This window comes from Periophthalmus magnuspinnatus, chromosome 11, assembly GCF_009829125.3.
Source record: "Periophthalmus magnuspinnatus isolate fPerMag1 chromosome 11, fPerMag1.2.pri, whole genome shotgun sequence".
NCBI lineage: Eukaryota > Metazoa > Chordata > Actinopteri > Gobiiformes > Gobiidae > Periophthalmus > Periophthalmus magnuspinnatus.
In genome coordinates, this window is record NC_047136.2 from 6,929,985 (window position 1) to 6,944,575 (window position 14,591).

The 14,591-nt window shown below is 40.5% G+C and overlaps 1 protein-coding gene across 1 annotated transcript in view; it reads right to left on the reverse strand.

Annotated features, from left to right (window-relative positions):
• Positions 1-14,591, reverse strand: part of gabbr2 (gamma-aminobutyric acid (GABA) B receptor, 2) — a 100,179-nt gene that overhangs the window by 52,798 nt on the left and 32,790 nt on the right. The window contains exon 3 of the mRNA XM_033975476.2: positions 5,214-5,384. Within this exon, the coding sequence (XP_033831367.1) occupies positions 5,214-5,384 (171 nt within the window). The remainder of the gene's footprint in view (positions 1-5,213; positions 5,385-14,591) is intronic.

Below are 14,591 nucleotides of genomic sequence, written 5' to 3' on the forward strand. Positions count from 1 at the left end.
GAGTGAACGCTTAGCAATGATGTCAATTAACCCTGTTGCTAATGCTTGCGGGAACGACCTTAGGGAAATAATGCGCCTAATTTATCTGTTATTGATGTTCATATCTTGATTTATGGACACAATAGCAAGATTTTAAAAGCCCAGGATCATGTAGCATGGGTTAATACAAACATTTTAAAACCAAAATGAGAGAGAGGTAATAATTTTTCGACGGAGCTGGAAGCGCGCCCATGATCACTTTCCATTTGGAACATGGCGGCTACACAGTTAGCTATGTCCATTTATATTTACAAACTATGACTAAACCACACCTATACAGCTCTTCTTACTGACCACTTATGCTTAACTCCCTATGATACAACACCTCAACTCTCTGCTGCATTTATAACTTGAACACCTACTCTATGAACCCATTTTGATCCGCCTCTAACTAGCCAAAGAACAACCCAACATATAGCTGCCGCGGTTCACATTGCTAGTCATGTAAAAGCAGAAGGCCGTCTTTCTCGCACGTATGGGCATGCACTGAACCATCTGAGCGGCTGTGGGGCGGAAGGGGGAGCGGGGTAACTCTATCTTGCAGCAGGTGCGTGTCTGCTTGATGTATTGATTCGCTGGAATGGCGGGTAATGGGATCAGCGGAGGAAGAGAATAGCACAGGTATCCCACAGTGATGGTAGGCTGGAGGTGGTTTATCATGCTGCCTCCTCCTCTCACAAACACGATTTATTCCTCAGGCTGCTCACAGTTTCCGAAAAGCTATTTTATGCCAGACATTTTCACTTGTCACGAAAAGGAGGAGTGCAGGTGTGTTGCAGTGGTGATCTATGCCACTGGCCAATGAGCATAACTGCAGCCCAGGTTTATGTGTTGTGCTTTGCGGATATTATCTTCCTATTTTAGGCCAAATGTTCCTCTAGATCCCCTGCCAAGTTACTGCATAATGGGCCCCGGTCAGAGGCATTATGGGGTAAAAGCTTCAATAAATAGTTAAGATGTTGACAGGGTGCAATTCTTTCCCATAAAATAGCTAACACCAATGTGATGTTAGTAGTTAACAGAGGAATAAAAAACAAACACAGCAGAGGTGGTTGAAGTACTCAAAATTCAAAGTAACACTACTGATACTGTAAGATACTGAAAAAGTAGTCAAAGTTGTCAATAATATACAGTAGCTAATGTATATTTCTGTATATTTAACTAACTAAGTATATAACTAATACAATCATTTAACTACCCGTACTTCTAACCTCTCTTGCTCACAATTCCCCATCTGTTGAGTAACAAAATTATACTGTAATTAGTCATATGTTTATATAGTTGCAGTGATAGTAGCACTAGTAGTAGTACTAGTAGTAATACTAGTAATAGTAGTAAAAATAACAATATGAACTTCTACCACCAGGGCCTATAGTGCCTCTACAGTTACTTCAGATAACAATATGAGACAGTTTTATGTAATTGAATTTTTCCCACTTAAAAAAAATCAATACCTACTGGCAAACTTAATTCTACCATCACTAAACGTTTGCTTGTCTCACCTTGGGGCAGCACTAAAACGCTACATCAGTCATTTTTGTACAACACTCCACTAGTGTGAGGCGGAAACAGGGTGGACGCAGTGGATCGATACAACCACGTTTTGCTCTTGAGGAACAATTGGCTCAGTGATCTGGACAAGTTAGAGCTCGTACTGTTCTTGGGATGAGCGCTGGTCTACAGAGCCCTGGTGTTACAATACCACAATGTCCTGATATTACAATACCACGATGCCCTGATGCTACAATGCTACAGAGCCTGGTGTTACAATGCCACAATGCCCTGGAGTCCAAGAAATCTTTTTTTTACTAATTATAAGTAATTGGAGAAATTACTACTCATGTAAGAGTAACTGCCTGGGCATAACATCTAATTTATAATTTTAATTTGATTTAATTGTCAGGACAAAAAATAATGCATAAAAATTTGTATTTTCAAAGGATAAACCATAAAAATGAGCAGCTAACATCTAAATCATATCTAAAACACATTTTCAAACCATTTAATATTGTCAGCATAAAACATAACCAAACTTTTTACTCAAGTAAGAGTACTGTTACTTCAACTTTATTTAAGTATCAAGTATGCTCTCTGAAAACTACTCTACTAGAAGTATAATTTCTTTTAAAAGTCACTCCAGTAAATGTCACGTAATGTAACTTAGTAAATGTAACTGAGCAATACCCATCTCTGGTTATTTCAAAACAATTATTAAACATGAAGTGGCTGGTTTGAAAGACAGGAATAACATAGAGAAGCTTTTGAACTATAGTGCAGTCTCCTGTGGGTCAGCGAGGGAATCCCCAGCAGCAGATGTAGATCAGCTATAATCCCCACAACATATTACATAACAAGCACTACATAGTGTGCAATAGCAGCAGTCAGAAGTACTGGAGTCAGGCATGTTCGACACAATGACCACTACTGTTGACTAAATACTTCATATATTCACATACTATTGATGGTTTTCACAGTCTAGAAAATGATGGCGTCAGACTCCCTGATGGGGGCAAGAGCCAGATTTCCCTGTAGCTCACATTGTACTTTCCCATAATAATGCAACAATATTCCAAAGGTAAATTCAGAAAAGTTGAACCATTTCTAATAGCGACTAGTCTCTAGAACTCACTATAGCCTCTTTTTTTCCACTGGCACAGTTCACTTAGGGCCACCTTGGAGTGGGTCTGTTTGGTGTGGCTCCCTCCAGCCGAGTTGCGTTTCCATGCCACGGGCATGGCTCCAGGTCCAGGGCTCTGCTTCGTGAGACACTGACGTCACCCTAACACAATTCATGTTTACTTAATAAATAAAATCGAAAGCATATCTGAATTATACACATAACTGTATGGTCTCAGCAATCCACAAAAACGTTGTCTACATTTAGTAATTCCAAGTTTGTGGAGCTATGAAACGTGGCTAAAGTTAACATAAACACAAACTTCTACCAGTTTATCGGGGGCTTTTTCTGGATTTATTTCCCTTCTCTGTGAACCATATTTTAGCATCTCTTTATGTACTGCAGTGTGTTTGGCTCATGTCAGGCGCATTACGCACTGGAAATATAATATATTTGATCTTTATATGCAACTGACATGCATCGATAAACAGGAAACAGCTGTTGGGTTCGTACACACTTTGTTTTGCGGAGCATGTCAGCTCAACATTTAACTTGCCATAACTGGAAATACAGCAGTTTATCATAAGAGCAAGTCAATGTTTGGTGAGAGCCGTACCAGACCAACCCCAGACTGACCCCAGACCCCACTAGGAGCCAGTACCCTCCAGGGCCCGCTTCAGATCCCTCAAATGGGGCAGTATGGTTCACTTCAGACAGTGGAGACCATAGACTATAGATATTACTGGCTTATAGAATGTTCTGACGTCATCTGAAATCCAGCAGTTGGTGATATCAGGTCAAATATAGGATAAAATGAGAACATTTAGACTCATTTGACAATTAAGGAAGCAGAAGATTGACACAGAAGTTTGTACTCACTCTACAATCTTGTTAAAAAGGTGCACTTCTGGAGATGGTATGCCATTTGATTTTTCCCAGGGGGTGTAATTGCTTTGCTTGGAACGTTTATCTCCATGGAGACAAGCAGGTGAGACTAACAGGCCGATTACAGGCCAGGTCTGTGGAGGTCATGTATGATCACGTAGCATACATGTTTTTCAAAGTGTTTTGATGTCATTTTAATAAATGTATGATACATTTAATGACATACTGTAGAACATTTTAGGCAAAGAAATATCATCTCCACTGAGACAAGCAGGTGGCACATCCTCCAGAAAAGTTACAGTCCTTACTGACTGTTATGTATGTTCTTCCTTATCTAAATATCTCTGTGGTCTGTGTTCTTCTAAATTTGAAATCAGCTCCTTAAATACAGATAAGTGATCACTGATAAAACAAGACAGAGATTTGTTCAGGCCTATGTTAAAACCCAGTGATTTTTGTGGGTAACCTGTCAGTGTTTGTGTTGTGATCACAAGATTGAGGCCTAATCCTGCTGTGAGGTGTGTGTCACCTGACTGACTGATAATGGCTGCCTGCTCCTGTTGAGCCCGGTTTTGTCCGGTTCAATCTCAGTAATGATGATTGCGCTGCATGTATGTGTGTGTGTGTGTGTGTGTGTATGTGTGTGGGGTGTGTGTGGGTGTGTGTGTGTGTGTGGGTGAGTGCGCGCGTGTGTGAGTGCGCGCGTGTGTGAGTTTGTGTGCACCAAGCAATGCGTAACCACATCCATACATAGAACAGGAGCCCCCAACAATCGTCCATCACTCTCCTCCCACGCTCTGTGTCAGTTTGTGTAAATATGTCTGAAAAGTCTAAAAATAGCTGTGACAAGCTTTAGCTTACAGGTTAGCGTCCCAGGGGACATTACAGTATGTGAGAATGTGTGAATCCAGACTGAAGGAGCCTTACATAACATTAACCTTCCATTCTCCCTGTGGGACACAGGGAGCGAGGCAGAGAGAGAGTAAAAGCCATTGATACAGATAGTTTGTGTGATGACACTGTCAATGGATAAATACTCAAACATCTATGAACTAGACATTAAAATAATCATATGATTTTTAGATACGGGGTGTACGTTAGAGTCCTTTTATAAATACATATTTGCTACGAATGCTGCAACTTAATGCTGAAAATGGAAAGCAGGAACTTGCTCTGAGTCTGACAGAAATGAACAGATCCTGAAGTGTGGCAGCCATGTTTGCATATTTGTGAATCAGGATTAGGGGCCAATCTGGAGCAGGTTGATTGAATCGGGACGTCCTTCTTCCTGGCGTCCTAAGCCCCTTGGTGCTTTCAGGAAGAGAGAGATAAAGGGATTTGGGCTTTCAGACACTTCTACACACCTCCGAACCACAACAGCAGACACGACTGTTCTCAGCAACTGCCTCAACATTACTATTAACAATACAATTCTCACATTTTCTATTTCAATGCATCTGACAGAACTTTAACATCTGTATTTTGAGATAATTGAGAGATTTGTCCCAGAGGACATTTATCTACAGTCTGTGTAACAATGTGTGCCATTATTAACAACACACATAACCTACCCATATAACGTTTGGAATGACTTTTATGGAGACAAGGACAATTATTTTAGCTTTATGAGCACAGTTTTGAATGTGGATAGGTTAATGTAGAGATGACTGGCCTCAGAGAAGCGTTGCACGTCCTGAGTGAGTGTCCCAACTCGACTCCAGTTGTAAAAGTTGAGGAACTTGACCACAGCCGGGTTGACCGCGTTGTCTGATGGTACTGTACGGAAGAAGTTTGGGTATTTCTTCTTGTCTGCCAGCACAGGGGTTGTGGCCGCAAATGAGAGCTGTGAAAAACAAAAGGGGAATATGCACAATTAGCCCATGTTCTTCATAACAGCATCTACAATTAGAAGCAGTGCAGTAGGGCAAAACTAATCACAAGACAAAAATGATGGTCAAAATTTGTGGTTTCTTACAATTCCTTGTACTTCATAATGACCGCACGATAAAAATATATACAGATAAATGTTTTAAGTATCATTAAACTAAACTCAAACCTGATGAACCAGGAAGCATTCACACATTGTTATTGAGTATAATTGGTACCTACATGTTACCGATGTCATATAATTTAACAATGAGGAAGTGCAGTGTTCACACAGGGCTGAATTTTTACCTAATTTTGACTTTTGTCATTTCTGTGCTGATCAGGGTTTGCCCTTGTCTCTGTTCAGTGAGACATTTTGAACAATAGGTCACTGATTTCTCTCTAGTGGCTAAATACTATATAATACATGTGATTCAGTTTGAATTCAAATATTATCACTCAGTATAAAATGTTCTTTTAAAGTGAAGCCATCCTGATCACTTGATATTTATGATGACACTTTAATCTTTGGTTCTAAGGTCTGAAGGGTGTGAATGTTTAGCCTCTCAGAGGCTAGGCTAACAGCATAGTGGAGGATAATGAAGCACAGTGTCCTATCTGTGCTAATTTAATAAGTGATATGAATCGGTGCAGGGTTAATTACACACTTGCAGAGATTAAGCAGAACTTGTGATTCATGATAGTGATCAGCACCAGGAAATTAGAATCCCAAGCAAGACACTAGATGTGCACTATAGGTATAATCTAAAAGTAGCCCTAAAAATGACAGGGTCATGAAGCAGTAAGTGCATAGAAATATTCAAATAAATAATCATTTCTATGGAGAAAATAGTGCTTGCAAATGTGGGCATATTTTTGTGGGCAGCTTTTACTAAACAAGATGGGTTTGTTTTTGTTTTTTTTTATGCACAGTTTAAAAAAAAAAAATCAATCAATTAATGTCTTTTCCTGCCCTTACAATCCGATATGTCATACTCTAATGAATGTGAAATACCGTATTTTGTAGTTTTGTAGTAGCAATGCATGACCATCATCCAAAAAGGACCCTCTGTCTCCCTACTCCCCTTACACTCGCTTTACTCTGTCTCTCTGCTCTCCTCACACTCGCTTTACTCTGTCTCTCTGCTCACCTCACACTCGCTTTACTCTGTCTCACTGCTCTCCTCACACTCGCTTTACTCTGTCTCACTGCTCTCCTCACACTCGCTTTACTCTGTCTCTCTGCTCTCCTCAAACTCGCTTTACTCTGTCTCACTGCTCTCCTCACACTCGCTTTACTCTGTCTCTCTGCTCTCCTCACACTCGCTTTACTCTGTCTCTCTGCTCTCCTCACACTCGCTTTACTCTGTCTCTCTGCTCTCCTCACACTCGCTTTACTCTGTCTCACTGCTCTCCTCACACTCGCTTTACTGTCTTAATTCTATAGATTTCTATGAAGACTCAGAGATTTTCTCACCGTCACCTCACGACTGGCCTGGGGATATGGTCAAAATGAAGAAAACACAATAGCTGTGCTGTGCACTTTAACTCAAATTAAAAAGCTGCAGAGTATTGCACCCGGCTGTCCGTTTGGAGAAGAGCTGGAGGGAAAATAACATAATTGGTTGATTTCACAGTGTCATGAGCATACGCCAGCCGCGACCTTTTGTTATTACTGCTTCATAAGGTCAGCTAAAGGTTGGTGATAAAACATGAAAACACAGGCTACTATTAGGCATGTATTATTTTCCGATTACATTTTACACTTAACAATAGTGTGAACCAGGCTTCACTCTGACTCGCCATTGTATCAATGTCAAAGGAGTCCAATATAAATGTCAAGGGAGCATCAAGTAATCCATTTTTAATTTCTTTAGTCCTGTGGTAGAAATTTGGTCAAGCAGTGAGCCTCAGAGTTCAGTGGATGTGAAGCCATGTAAGACATGAGAGTATTAGATCGTTTGCTCCAACAGGATCAATAAAATCTATGGAAATCAGTGGCATCCATTGGTATTTCAGTGAAGACCTAACTACTTAGAGCTAGTAAACTGTGCAAATTGGTGGATTTTGTATTTTATAATTTGATAATGTCATACTCTTAGATGGGAGGTACAGTTTCCCCCTGTGCATTACATGGCATTTTCAAAAGTAATAATCAAAATATTATTTACAAAAGATACAATGAAAAGTTGTGGTCAGCTGGTGTGAAGGGACAGCGCTGACCAAGATGAATACACAGTTTTGCCCATGCAATAGATTAAAAGAAGTCTAAATATATAAATGTATTATTTAAAGAACTGAATAGTCTTTATCTAATGGTGAAGAGGCTTTTTCAAAGACACGAGCAAAAATAGTGTGTGATATCACACATCTGAGAGTAGAGGCTTATGTAAGAGGGGTTTAAAGAGGGCCGACCCAAATAGGATGGAGGAGAGGCCTGCACATGTGCACACTCACTGATCAGGTTTAGACACAGCTTCACTCTCACTAACAAACAGCAGTAGGAACTGCCTCTCAAATCTACCCCTGATCACCTGGGCCTCTCTAATACACTAACCTCTGTGACTCAGCAACTGCTCTGGTCAGTGTCTGAGTATAAAAGACACATGTTTAGGTACTCAATACTCCATAGAGAGTGAGGTAGGACAGGTAAGACAACCTCCCCTAAAACATGACAGCATAACAGGCATGAGCAGGCAAGTGTCTTTGTTACATTAGTTCAAATACTAAGACTCTCTCACAAACACACTCACCAAAGCTGTATCAACATAAGACATTGGATTTATACAGTGCCTTTTAAGACACCCAAAGTGCTTTACATTGTATTAGTCATTGACTCTATACTTGGTGATGGTAAACTATGTAGGCTACCAATCGGCTTCCCAACCACCACCATTCACCACTAAGCAAGGTGGGTGAAGTGTCTTGCCTAAGGACACAACAACAGCTTGCTCTGTAGAGTCAGTGCCAGCACCCAGTATTCCCAGCGCTCTCCAATCCAAGAAGTAACCGGACCCAACCCTGCTCAGCAGCCAAGACCTGAGGAGATGAGGCATTCTTGAGCGAGTCTTGCTCATGGAAACAACAGCATCAATATGGGCAAAGGATTCTTACAGCTTTGAAGTTGGACATCATGTCTCATGAGGTACATTACATTTGTGCTGTTGAAACTGAGCTCAGCAAGTATGAATGTCTTGGTAACACTGTGATTCTGTCTATTTCATATGTTAAAGAAGCCAGTCAGCCCTTCAACAACACCCTTTGCAAAATGTGGCCTTATTTACATACTGTATCGGATATTATGCATGATTTGTCAGGAATTGGGAATCAATAGAGCATAAATTAAAAGTAACACCGCAGCCAACATTTCCAAGCACAGCAGTTTGTACAAAAATAAGGATGCAAAGGAGCGGCCAATCACTGTGACAGATCTAATGCCATTGATTGGTTCTAGGCGCTAATGTCTGCTTGGCCTTTGAATAATGAAGTGGCCACGAAGATGGCGGATAAACAAACACGAGCTTGTATTTTATGTCGCCAGTTAAAGCAGATGCAGTTTGTTGACTGAGATTTAAGAGAAAAGCAGGTCGGGATTTACTCAGTTGCTACAGCAACACAGTTTTGAAGATGACCCGGTTCCCAGTTAAGTTTTACTTTTGGTCTAATTGCCTCTTCCCCTCCTGCTGTCTTTGGGAGCCATGTGATACTTATTTAGAAAGACAGCCACAGTTCATAGCAAACACATCATTAGAGGAAACTCAGAGCTGGAGTCTGGAAGGGGCAATTATTCTGATCAATGGCCAATTATGTACAGCTTTATGCCTTGTGTTAGTAATAGAGTCAGGTTTGATCATGGTGGTGAAAGGTCGATCCAAAATCATATAAATTTACTGGTAACTGTCTAAACATGTTATAATATTAACTATTAATCAAATCACATGGAACAAGGCACAATTTGTATCTACTGCTTCTTAAAGATTGAAAAGGCCGTTTCATTCACAAAGTCAAATGAGACAGAGTATGCTTCTGTGATATCAATAGGATGTGATTATGAGGTCACAAGGGGCAAACATGATGAGTACATTTACGGCAAACACGCTGCTTTTGATGAAATGGGTCTTTCCTGATTTTCAAATTAATTGGAATCATCCCAATATAGTCCCAAAGTGAGGTGCTTCAAGGCTGCACTGCAAACTAATAAAAAAGACTTACAAACCACAAGGGATATAGTTCTGAGCAACTTCAAACAACCATCCCACCCATGCCTATTATGTGCCTATCTATCGCGCTCAGCCCCAGGACCCCGTGTGGAGTAATGGCAAGGTAATAGTGGAGCTGTTGATCAGGAAGCGCGGAGGTGGTCCCGGGCGGCATTCAATATTCAGGAGAGACATTTGGAGCGCAGTTGGGAGCGCCCAGCTGGAGAGAGGCAGACCCCACATGGACACATCCAGATCTCATTAATACAGACGTGAGGGAGAGATGGAAAATATGGTGGGCTGGAGCCAGTGGTCCCAGTCCCAGAGTCCCAGTCCTGTTGGAATATAAAGGATGTTCTATAGGAATATCTAGAGCTGCACGTTTTCTCTGGTGGGCGAGCACTTTTACAATGAGGTATTGATGTGTGTCCCCAGTGCTTTGTGAGCTGAATCTATGACCAGATCAGTAACTACAAAAGAAAAAATATACATTTAACGATAATAACTACTGGGTGGGATTATTAGGGTGGTGGAAGAAGTAGTCAATTTTGTTACTTAAGTAAAAGTACAGATACTGGAAAAAAATAAAATAAAATACTGAAGCAAAAGTAAATGGAAAAATGAAATGTAAAAACTATTAAAGTACCTGTTTTAAAAAAAAAAAAAAAAAAAAAAAGTATTTCGCACATATTTTAAGGTCATATAAAGCTTCAAATGTATTGATTTTGATACAGATTTGTGCTGAATTTTATCCAACAGAGACAACTGAATCAATCTTTTTTTTTCTAGGTGTTTTTCTTTGTATATTTGTGTTTGCTCAAACTACGAACGCGTTAAAAACAAACCCTCAGTCTTTTCAGCAAGTCTCACACAATAATAAAAATACTTTTACTTTTCAGTCCTGTTAAAAAAATTTGTGGAGTAGAAAGTACAGATACCTGCTCTCAAATGTAGGAAAGTAAAAGTATCCACTTAAAAATGTATGTAAGTACAGTACAGATACTTAAAATGTGTGCGTATGTATAGTACTTTACTACTTTAACTTCATTACAGTCCACCTCTGGATGATTATTATTAGACAAATATATAATACAGATGATGAAAATCCTACTTAGTCCAGGAATAAGCGTCTTGAAATCCTATAGTACCACAGCTGCTCGGCCTGTGCGAGCAGTGGTACGTGCAGTGCAGCAGAATGAATGCAGAGGCTTTCATCCCGAGAGCTCAGGTATTTCAAACCAGCGAGCACAGACATCTCAGAGAATCACGCAACGCTCCTCTGCAAGAGCCAAAGCTTAGCCTGCACCTCCGCCTGTAAAACGCCACCTCCCAGACAAGTGTGGAGGCACCAGACAAGATGTGCCCACCACGTAACAGATAAACATAGAGGAGATGGGGCTCAGAGAGGGAGGTATAGAAGAGAGCATCCAAGGACATGTAAGGATACATCACAAAAATGCTAACAACCACAACATTTCCTTATGTTTTATGCTCATTTTCAGAATGAGAATCAGAAAAGCTTCCTGTAACCCTGTCATAATAATCATTATATCAACTTTTCATACAGTATTTTTTGGTGACAATATTTTTCATGTGTATTTTGTCTTTGCACTACTGGGAAATTTTTGGTTATTTTTTGGCTATAAGATGAGATTTAAGATGTAAAAGTTTGAGTGAGTAACTTCAGTGACTCATTACTTAAGTGTTTCATTTTGCTGTTTATTTATTCCAGCCCATGATTTTTAGCAATATTGTACCTTAGGAATATTTTTTGTGGTTTAAATCTGCTTTATGGTTATTGTGTCAGTGGCATCAATTTGTTTCAATATTATCGTTTATCATCTAGATTTACTTCAGCAATATATCGACCTTTAAGATGTGTTATTGTGACAGGCCTAGTTTCACGGTCATTGCCTTGGAACGTGCTTTGGCGATTTTGTGCAACATATAAATGAGTAATAATATCATAATAATAAAATATAAATTGCAAATATGGTATATAAACGTATATCGACTTTGGGCTCAAACCTTGGCCTCAATAGATGTGTGAAAATAAGAGCCAGAAGTCAGAAGTAATGAATAAATATGTCATATACTGTAACCTGTTGTTCTCTAAAGACAGAAATCCCATCTGCTGTGACTCCCTGTGTTGTTCATATGTCAAATGGGACATGAGGCAGATCGATAGGTGTCTGCTGTCACCAGTGTGTATGAACTGGGACATGACAGAAGCTTATAGCACTATTCTTCATGAGAGCCACTGTCACCACATCTTGGAGGAATGGAGAGCAGCACCGCAGAGCCACTTCTACAACTAACAGCATCAAAGAAAGTATCTGGTATTGATCCAGGTCAGTTGGAAAGTGCGCGGGATATTGACAGGAGAGGATATGCTATGAGAGAAGAGAGGAGGATGTCCACTTAAACAGCAAAGTGAGTTTTTCTAAGCTAAAGTAAAAGTTTGTTGTCACAGCTGTGCAAAGAAACGGACATCATCTGGGTTTTATAATAAATGGGCCATTATCACTGTTTTCATATTAGTACTATAATGAAAATGCTACTTTTACACATAGAAACCCATGTGTTAAAGGTGCACTATGTAACTTTTCTGGCAACCCTGCTCAATAAAAACATACTGACCTTAATACATTCTGTTGCATTTTATGCAGACTAAAGTATGCCTAATAGACGTTATCATATAATATATAAACAGTCTATTATTATATTGTTGTTCAAATATAATCTAATTTAATAATCTGGAAAGAAACCAAACCAGGACTAATGAAAACTGCTCCTGATAATTATCAGATGTTTTGAGTGATGTTCAGTTGGACTCTAGATGAGTGCAGCAGCACCTCGGCTCTTGTGAAATCCGCTAAAGCTACGGCTCTATATCTATTCTATTTATAAATGGAGATTTGATACCATAACCTGAAATCTCACTGTGCTGCCTGTTGCTGCCACTTGGCTCCCTATGAATGATTAATGAGCAGATGCTGAACTGTAGAAACCATTATTGTATTCCTCCATACTCTCTCTCTGCCTCTCTCTCCTTCCCTCTCTCTCTCTCTCTCTCTCTCCCTCCCTCCCTCCCTCTCTCTCTCTCTCTCTCTCTCTTGCTCTCTTTCTCTCTCCCTCCCTCTCCCTCCCTCTTTCTCTCTCTCCCTCCCTCCCTCTCTCTCTCTCTCTCTTGCTCTCTTTCTCTCTCTCTCCCTCCCTCTCCCTCCCTCTTTCTCTCTCTCTCTCCCTCCCTCCCTCTCTCTCTCTCTCTTGCTTTCTCCCTCCCTCTCGCGCTCCAGTGTTTTCCTCTCGTTCATTCCTTTGGGGAGGAGGGATAACGTTTTGTGAGCTGGTATTTTATTCTCTGCTTACTTGGAAAGGCTATTGCTAACAGACAGAAACAGTTGAGTTACAGTGAAAGAAACTGTAGAAATTACACAAAAATACAGAAAGAAAGAGAAAAAGACCCATCAGTCCTTCATCCGTAAGGTCAACACTTTTTGCACATAATATTCAAATAGAAAGTAGATGAGCAGAGCAGGGAAGCCCACACACAGACCATTCATGTTGTGAGTGGGCAGGCACAACTAACTGGAGCCAGTCTGCTTTTACAAATTACTATGTTTTAAGTTGGCAGACACTGAACATGTCCTTACCCATATTCTAGAGAATCTATTTAATCCAATCTCTTCCATATGTGACTTTTTACCCTCGCGTTCGCAATTAAATACTTAATGAGGGTCCATAATAAATAAAGCATGAGCACACTGAGCAGACACACCATGTAGAAGACAGGGAGAAGGAAAAGAAAAACGCTGCTTCAAAGCCAAAACATGCAGCTAATAACCTCAGCTGCTCCTGCCCCTTTCATAAAGGTACTTTGGCCTTTGATTATTCACTTGGTTAAATGTTCTTATTGACTTTTCCAAGGACACTATTCCCAATGAAAAACAAGTTTCTTTTCATTTCCTTCAGAAGCCAGTGTTGCTTGTATTGTGGTATATAAAGCTATAGACACAGGCAGAACGCTAACATCTCCTCTAGGCTGCAGATAGTGGTGGAGCATTGATCGCACACCTTTCATTTAGCTAACACAGGGGCTGCACATTGCCGGGGTATTGACTGGGATCATAGTCTGTCACAGAGACCAACCTGGACCACCTCAGTCAGGCCATTACACGCTGTGTCCAATCTGCTGGCTCTGATTGGCCGACTGTTCTGGTGAACACTTTCCCACTACAACCACAGCCCCGGGCAACAGTTAATGAAGAGCTTCCAAAAACAGGGAGCATGTGCCAGATGCCTGGTGGCATTAGCCTGAGGACATGAACAGAAAAGGGAAAAGAAGTGGCTTCCCAGAAGTGGCTCTAATTAAAGACGCTGGATTCAGCACTACCCCTCAGGTTTTATCAGGGCCATCAGTCCTTAAGTATAGTCAGGATTTCACATATGGGACATACACATTCAACTCTACAGCACTGCCTCTGCCCTCGCAGGACAAGTCTTCGTCTTATGAGTTCATAAGATTTAAATCTTTTTTACTCTCAGTGCCCTTTTGTGTTTTGAATTCTATATGATGTACGTATTTACACACATTGTTCAAAATCCTTTCTGCCATATATATTCAGCTGTTTGACCAATCTTACCTTGGGGGATAACAAAGTTTATATTTTGCAGCTGTGTGATCTGAAATGAACTTGCAGATGCTCTCAGAAGAGGTTCATCTGTAAATATGTTAGTACAATCTTGCATCCAAACATGAAGACCACTTCTTCACACTGCAGACCCACAGACTCCTTTGCTGTCAGGCTGCATCAGGACCTTTTTGGTTATTCACTGAGTACATTAGTGCACGTGCCCCAGGGGAAGTCCCACTTGATGTTTTTTTTTCCAAAGAAATGGGAGAGAATAGCAGATTTCTCTCCACTGCTCAGCAGCCATCCATTCCTCTGGCAACTACTCTAGTCAGGACACCGCTTTGCTAT